At 37.1% G+C, this 7,874-nt stretch overlaps 1 protein-coding gene across 4 annotated transcripts; it reads right to left on the bottom strand.

Moving 5' to 3' along the window:
* Positions 1-3,046: 3,046 nt before the first annotated feature.
* Positions 3,047-7,573, bottom strand: LOC113764158 (silicon efflux transporter LSI3). Of its 4 annotated transcripts, XR_003467487.1 has the most exons (6): positions 7,154-7,573; positions 5,484-6,795; positions 5,204-5,393; positions 4,487-4,860; positions 3,697-3,734; positions 3,047-3,446 (listed from the first exon to the last, which is right to left on the bottom strand). XR_003467487.1 is itself a non-coding variant. In XM_027308232.1 (4 exons), the coding sequence occupies exons 2-4, from the start codon at positions 6,660-6,662 to the stop codon at positions 4,595-4,597; spliced, it is 1,635 nt and encodes a 544-aa protein (XP_027164033.1). In that variant the 5' UTR covers positions 6,663-6,837; positions 7,154-7,573; the 3' UTR covers positions 4,279-4,594. The 4 variants fall into 4 exon arrangements, 3 of the variants coding, with proteins under 3 accessions (XP_027164033.1, XP_027164032.1, XP_027164034.1); XM_027308232.1 differs by lacking the exons at positions 3,047-3,446; positions 3,697-3,734 and having other exon boundaries at positions 4,279-4,860; positions 5,484-6,837; XM_027308231.1 differs by lacking the exons at positions 3,047-3,446; positions 3,697-3,734 and having other exon boundaries at positions 4,279-4,860.
* Between the last annotated feature and the right edge of the window lie 301 nt (positions 7,574-7,874).

Genomic DNA, 7,874 nt, shown 5'->3' with positions numbered 1-7,874 from the left:
ATGATTACAGAGAATTGTTTATTCCTTTAATAATTTTTGCAACGGTGTGCCTTCCCCTTCTCTTTGGTTCTCTCCAGCAAGCGGTAAAGAAGAATTAGCAATAAGGGAAGGAGTCCGTCTTTTGTGTTGGTGAATATCATGGATAATGATTATGGGTACATCTGTAAACGAGTCGAACATCTTATGATTGAATTCTATTCGTTAAATTACTCGAAAAAGGTTCTCGTGTTTGTTTGTTCAATAATATTCGAGTTCTAAATTTGTGTTCGTATTCTGTTCTTTAAATAAAATTCTAGTTTGAATTCGAGCTCCGGTGCAAACTCGACTTATTTAATATAAACAAGCCGTTTGTGAACAGTCTCGATACATTTGAATCCAAACTCTCTCTCTCTTTTACAAAATTGATATAATCTGCCTATCTATAGTATTAAGAATTAAGGAACAGCGGCAAGAATATAATACAAATCTTAAATTTTGTGAAATGACAATTAAGCCCATGTCCGTTCAATTATTTGTCGAACCAAAATGTTTTATTCAAATCCGACTCATATAAAATTTTGAAAGAGTCGTTATCAACCACGAATAAATCTAAAACTAGTCGAGTTAGCGAACAACTCAATTCATTTAACAGCGCTAACTACGGGGTGTTTTTCTTTAAAAAAAAATCGACAAATAATGCAGTGATGATATTAATATATTTTTAATGATTAAGAACCTGTTTGGATTGTATTTTTTGAGGGATTTTGAAGAAAAGTTACTGTAACACTTTTTTTTTTTCTTTTCTGAATGTGATGCATGTAAGGTGAAAAAATTTTGATTGAAAAATGTGAGAAGAAATGTTCTTACAGGAATCTAAAATTTTTTTACAACAAATGCAATCCAAATTAGGTCAATTTTTTTTTATACTATCAGTGTATACATTAACAAATTTGAATATATATTCCATATGCTGCGTATGTATAAAAGATTTAATCTATTTAAATCGCCAATCACCAATGCAGATTGTACTCCTATCTCTTTGAATTTTTCGTTTTTTTCTTGGCAGGTGTACAAGAGATAGTACGTTTTTGTTGGATTTAACCTTAAAGAGGCACGCCCGCAAGTGCAACTTTTAAAAAGAGCTTACTGGGAGAAACCATAATTGTTGATTGCCCAAAGGGTAGAACCATAATTGTTCTTAGTTTCGTCCAGTAGTACAATGACATCATCAAATATTCAGGGCATCTCTGAATTTGCCAATTCCCTTTAATTTGTCCCAGCAAAGCTGCCAAAGTAAATGGAAAATCTTGAACTGGACGATGATTAATTTGATACTCTTTTTTGTCTCATCTTAGCAGTACGAACTAATCGACAGATTCCCATATTTGTTGATTTTCATAGGCCACAATTCGATTGTACAAGTTGTACTTGTACCTAAAAATACGCGGGGATTGGTCTCTAAGAAGGATTTTATGCTTTTCTTTGAATTTTATACTGTAATGAAATAATGGATGGACGTGAGTTAAAAAGGTCGTAAAAAATATATCGAGAGAATATTTTAAATTTTGTCTATAAAAATTCACTATTCAAGCGAGGCCTCAGATAGAATAGGAGGTCGAAATGTTTCAAGAAATTGCTTTTTTTTTTTCAATGATGAAATTGTGCAATAAATTTAATGGCACAAAAAAGCTTTGATGTGATTGTTTGAATAGAATATTATTTAAAAAATAAAATAATAATTGTACCTGTACTACTTTTGTAGCGTGATAATTGAAAAATAAAAAAATCATTACAAAACGTATTTAAGATGCAACAAAAATATTTTCATACAAAGAATTTCACTATCAAACATTCTCGTAAAGCTTTACTAGTATTAGCTTTATGATACGTACATACACGTTCGTGCTTGTATACGCAGCAGATGACGGGAGAAGATTCTTTTTATTTTCTTCTTCAGATTCTCCCAGTGAAAAAATGCGGTACGGAGCGAGAGATGATAGCAGCACTTTATTTATTACGGTTAATGATATGATAATGAGACAGCCTCTAGTGCCAACAATATATTAATTAATAAATGTTATTACTGATTAATCAAAATGCTTTTAGCAAATTGCAAATGGCTCTCTAGCTTTTGAGCTTTAGAGATCAGCCACCACTACTGGCCGGGGAAGGGGCGGTTGGGGATGTAGCTGCTGTGTGGGGCCCCCGCCCCATTATTGACTCCGCCATATTCTTCTGATTTCTGTTCCAGTAAATCTCAATCATCGGGAACAAGACAGGAACCGTTGAAATTATATATTCTAGTACTAGTACCTCTTTACTTTTGATCGGTACAGCTATTGATGTTTTTGATAGCGCGTGGAATCGGAGAAATTAAGCAGCATTAGGGGCATAATATTACCATGAGATACCGAGTTTTACTTACGTATTTTTAGGGTTAAAAATAAAAAAAGTCACATGTGATATACCTAATATATATAGAAATGTCTCTCGTAATTTCAAAACATACAAAACGATACCTCATATTTTAAATTAAATTATAAACTAATAGAATTCGGTAAACTTAACGGAAAATTTAACGGTAAACTTAACAGAATTTAATAAGTTTAACAGGCGAGACCGTCATTTTCGTTAAATTTAATGAATTCTGTTAGTTTACAATTTAGTTCAAAATATGAGGTGTCATTTTATATGTTTTTTAAATCGCGGAGGACTTTTCTGTGTATTAGATATATCACATGAGACTTTTTTGTTTTTAACCCATATTTTTATAAAATTCTCAATCATGACGGTACAAGAAGTTGAGATATGGAGATCAAGATAATTTTGTGAACTCTAAACTGTGATTGAACAAGAAGTTGAGATTTAGAGATCAAGGCAAGTAAAACTTTTATCTTTTGCCTAGACTAGAAGTGCCAGAGTTAGGTAAGAGGACAGAGGGCAATAAGGCACGAAGTTGAGAGACTCTTCTTGAATACTACAAGATTGTTGTAACTCCTAAGATTTAGAGGGAAGGAAAAAAAAAAGGACAACTATTATCTACTAATTATCATATTAAGAGCGGGGTATAATCGTCAGTCAACATCAACCAAAAGATGATGGTACAGCTTTGGCGGATGGGAAATGTGGCCAAAGCGTACCAGGGGGAATGTATGAATCTACAGAGAAACAAAGACCTTTTGGAAGCCTCCCAACATTTTTTCCCCACCACTGCATAGGCCCCCAAACATGCTTTGGTTGGCATGTCTTTATGCCTAATTCCCAATTCCCATTGCCACTTTAATCTCCTCATTGCTTGATGTTGAGAGAAGCTTCCCACCACAACCAAGACTTTCACGAAAAACGTGGCATGTTTTCATCGAGGGAAGCTGACATTTTATTATCTGCTGAAAACATAATGCTACTTGCTGAATAGCTGCTAGCTATCTGTATGTCTTAACCGTGTTTGCCTCTTTGGACTCGATTCCCTGCATAAGCAAGTACGCCAACAGGGCTGATGGCTCTTTGGATGGTAGCAAACGGCAATCGAATACACCCCTTTTAAAGTGTGTAATCGGGCTAAGTTGGCAAATTTTCATGGAGCTGCAACTAATAAGCTTTTTAGTAAACTTTCTAGTTCACCTCGCACATAATTCCAGCTAGCTTAAGATTTTTTTCTGTGCAATTACGAATGCAGCAGTAACTTGAAGTAGGATCTTGAAAAAGAAAAAGGGGTACCTTCAGTCTAAACTCTTGTATTTCCGTTGTCTTGCCACCTGCAAAACCACCAAAAGGGGTATTACAGAAATTCGCGTTTTCCACTTTCCCAGTACAAGTAAGACTGAGAAAAGAAAGGACACGAGAGAAAAGCAGTAAAGGGGTGGCAAATACTGAAGGTAGGCAGTAGTATGTGGTTAATCAATCCCTTAATTCCTAATTAAGTACAGTTCTCTGCTGCAAAATTTTCTGGACTATGGTCTGATGCCTAATAAAGAGATACAAGACCTAAATATGTGTGTATACGCCTATACGGTACTACTTAAAAAGTAACAGAAATGGAGCATAAGGTAGCCAGTCCCCTTTCATGCTTTACCGTCTGTCTTGTGTCACATTGCAGCATCTTGGAGGAAGTTCAAGCTCTTCTTTTTGTGGATGGTGATTATCTCGATCGAGGTAACCAATCTTTATTCAAGCTTTTTGAGGACAAAAGCATTCGCGTAGGAATGGCATAAACTTGCTGAAATAAGTCACCGTTTAAGCTAAAACAAGAAGCATGGCTAATTCAGTTTTGCAGGAATGGAAGAATACCTTGCTTCGGTATGGAAGAAAATGCTGATTCCAAATAAAAGTAGATTAATTAGAGGATTTCACGTTTAAGTCGAGGGCAATAACAAATCATTTGGACCAGACAAACGACTAGCAAGACACATCCTTGGCCTTCTAATCTGCTTCTTATCTCTAATTTCGTGTGGTACTACCCGAAGAGTATCTGACAAAACAAATGCAAAATGCTCTATACAATTTATACCTGACTCCCCAGACAAACTGTGCGAGACATGGGGCTCTTCCACGCCTCTTTTATTTAACGACTCCAAATTTACAACACAGGTCAGGTTATCACAGTGATTATAGGGTATCATCCCCTGATCAGTGTCAAACCAATAGCTGTGATGACAATAGTGGATGGAAATCCAAACTTGAGGTGACTCCAAAATGAGAGGTTGTAGCCGAAATGATGGGCACGACGAGCCTGCTCACAGACAATCAGGTTGGCAGCCGATCCTAAGAGGGACAGATTTCCAGCTACAGTGCTTACCCAAGCTAGAAGGAGCCATGCTTTCTTCTCCTCAGCAGAAGATATTGCAGCAGCTGAAGCCGCCACGCGTCCCCCAAGCAGCAGAACTGAGACCAACATAACATATGACATATATAGCAGTCAAACTCAAATAAATGGTCCAATTACTGCTCCAGCTGGTGTAGACAGAAGGAAGAATAACAATTTGCATCCTCCCCAAGCCCCAAAGAGAGAGATGGGGAAGTAAGCTATGAATAATCTGTCATGATATCTGGGACAACCAGATTGGATATCATACCAGGAAAACAAGATTGTTCACTTCAGTAAAAATAAATTTTCCCAGTCTAATGATGAAATTGTAAAAATATACTTTATCCGATCACGTCATAAACATCCAGTTAACATTTGAAAGAAAGAGTAGATATCAGGAGAAAAACAAAATATATATACCTGTTGGCACATTTGAAGCCAAATTTGACAGCATAAGTATCACAAGAGCAAGAACTGCTATTCCACCAGTGTGATTAATCTGAGCATGCGGCTCTATAAGATCCCACAGTGCGCTGGGGATTCCTGTTTTGTTAAACCCATCTACTGTGATAAACATTCCACAAAAGAATATCAAGAGCGAGTATGATACCTGGATAATAAAGAATACGTATTAACAACCCATTGTAGTCAAGCTAATGCCATTTACTACTTTCCCTATGACACCTCTAGCAAATATTACCTTTTCTAAGCACGGCCTGGCATCCTTAAAATCAAGAACCACGAGAGCAAGTGCTGCTGTTATTGCTGTCCATGACATGTTCAGACCCAGTAACAAAGATATTAGCATTCCAAATGTAACGAGATAAACACAAGTCTTCCACAGTACTCTTTTCCATTTCTCCTTCCCTTCACTGGTTGTGTAGTGGTCCCCATTTTGAAATCCATTCAGGGGTGGCACCCATTTTGAAGGGACAGTTTCCTCCCTTGTATGTGCAAATGTTTCAATTTCAAGCTCTTTTGGAGGACTTGAGTTCCCTGCAGGATTAGACTCCTCACTTGGGGCTTTTTGGATTTCGCTCTCACTTGCATTTGCCCTGCTTCTAAGGGTCTCAATATGATTCCTATGACCATTGATATTAGGTGAGCTACTAATGTTCATTGATTCCAATGTAGAGTTCCATTCCTGAGAATTCAAGGACGTAGGATGTGACATAGTTGCTGGCGAAAAACGGTGGGAACTCACATCTTCTTCGGCAACCACCTCCAATGCAGGGTCTTCTTCGTCCTTGTCAACCGACAACACTCTCCAATACATACAAAGAAGGATTACAGCATTTAAAACAACTCCCACAAGCATTGCAGGGAGTATTCCAATTACAAAATCCCCAAACTGAATTCCACTCTGGACTGCTATAACTAAGTTTTGAGGATTCCCAATTGGAGTTGCTGAAGAGCCAATATTTGCACTGGAGGCTAGGGCTAACAGAAATGGATGAGGTGGAAGATTGTGTTGTCTTGCAATTTTCAGTACAAATTCGGTTAAAACCACACAAGATGTGTCATTAGTGAAAAGGGCACTTGAAATTGCAGATATCAAACAGATTCGACAGAGTAAGTCCTTGGCTCCCATACTTTTCCATGAAAGCAACTTGCCCAAGTACTTAAACATGTCTGCTCTTTCAAGATAGACGCTGACTACCATTGTACCAAATAGAAGACCAAGAATTGGAAGATCAATAGCAGCATAGGCTTGATCGGGAGTTATAACTCGGAAGATGACCATAAGCATAGCCCCAAGAAGAGACCCTGCAGTCCTACCAATAGGAAGAAAGGGAACAGCCGGGAAAACCGCCAGAACCCAAAAAATAGCGAAGGCAACGGAGCCAAGAACCACTTTAACTGTAGCAGCCATAGCCATGCTTCACAACTTAGTAGGTATTAGACAAAATCCTTCACCACATAACTAAGTTCCTGATAATTGGGGGCATGGCAAGTAGAGCAGCCTTTCTAGTCCAGCACAGTTTCCCCAGGGAAAAAAAAAATGCAGTCGTCTGTAAAACATTAGACCACATTAGCCACTCAAGCTAGCGGCACTGGACAATGATCCAATGGTAAAATCATTAGAAAGACAATCGCTTTTAAACAGGAAAGCTATAATTACTCGATCAATGGAAGTCATAATAGTGCAGTCTATAAAAAACAACTATTTCAACAGAAAATATTTCCCATTTAAAAAGCTCCCAACAGAAGCAAGCAAGATAAATTCTTCAACCAAGATAACAAGTCAAACATAGCTTTGAATAAAACAGAAAAATCAGAGAAGCTCGCTCAGAATCATGTCCCGTGTTCTAGAATTAAAGAAAAGGCAGAATTCAGTTGGCATTTGGCAAACCCAAAAATGGAACTGACCTGAAATTGAATAGAGCCCCAGAAGTCTGGATAGAAAAGGTCGTATCAGCATCTTTCTTTCTCCATGTGGCTTTCTAGTATCAGCTTAGAGTTTATTGGTGGCTATTGGATCGGGTAGATTCAGCCTCTTTCTCAAACATAAATTTAAGCGTTGCATCGCTGGAGGTAAATCAGCAGGCACAAGTCATGCCCACATGCTTAATCAGCATCACTAATCACCACGTTCTTCTTTCCTTTTTATTTTCTCAAATTTTCTGTCAAACTTACTTTTACAACTCGTAGGTACTGCAGAATCATTTCTTGCAATAATTGTATGCAAATTGTTGCTGGAGCTAATATTTACTTTTACAGTTGCAGTATTTCTTTGAAAGCATTTCTTTTGCAGGTTCAATCCAAGAATTTGGGAGAAACAAATCCCATTAGTAAACGACCCGTGATTTTTTTTTCTGCAAGCAATGTTTTTGGAGTTATAATATTCTTGTAATAGATGACAAACTATCATTTTCAAGATAGCTTTGTTTACAGATAATTATTGCTTATATATGATCCCAAGAAGCAAGTTTCACGTAGTCAAGTAATGTTATCATATGCACGAACTCTATTATATATCTGCAATGAAGAGTCAATCCTGTTTATAATATTGGATAATAATCATGTATCAGAAATTTTGTTAATTATGATCCCTAAAGCAAACTAAGAAAATGAAATATAATATCAGCAA

This window comes from Coffea eugenioides, chromosome 2 (genome assembly GCF_003713205.1).
Source record: "Coffea eugenioides isolate CCC68of chromosome 2, Ceug_1.0, whole genome shotgun sequence".
In the NCBI taxonomy this organism is placed as follows: domain Eukaryota; kingdom Viridiplantae; phylum Streptophyta; class Magnoliopsida; order Gentianales; family Rubiaceae; genus Coffea; species Coffea eugenioides.
Note: the sequence above shows the minus strand (reverse complement) of the source record. Positions and strands in the feature narration are given on the sequence as shown.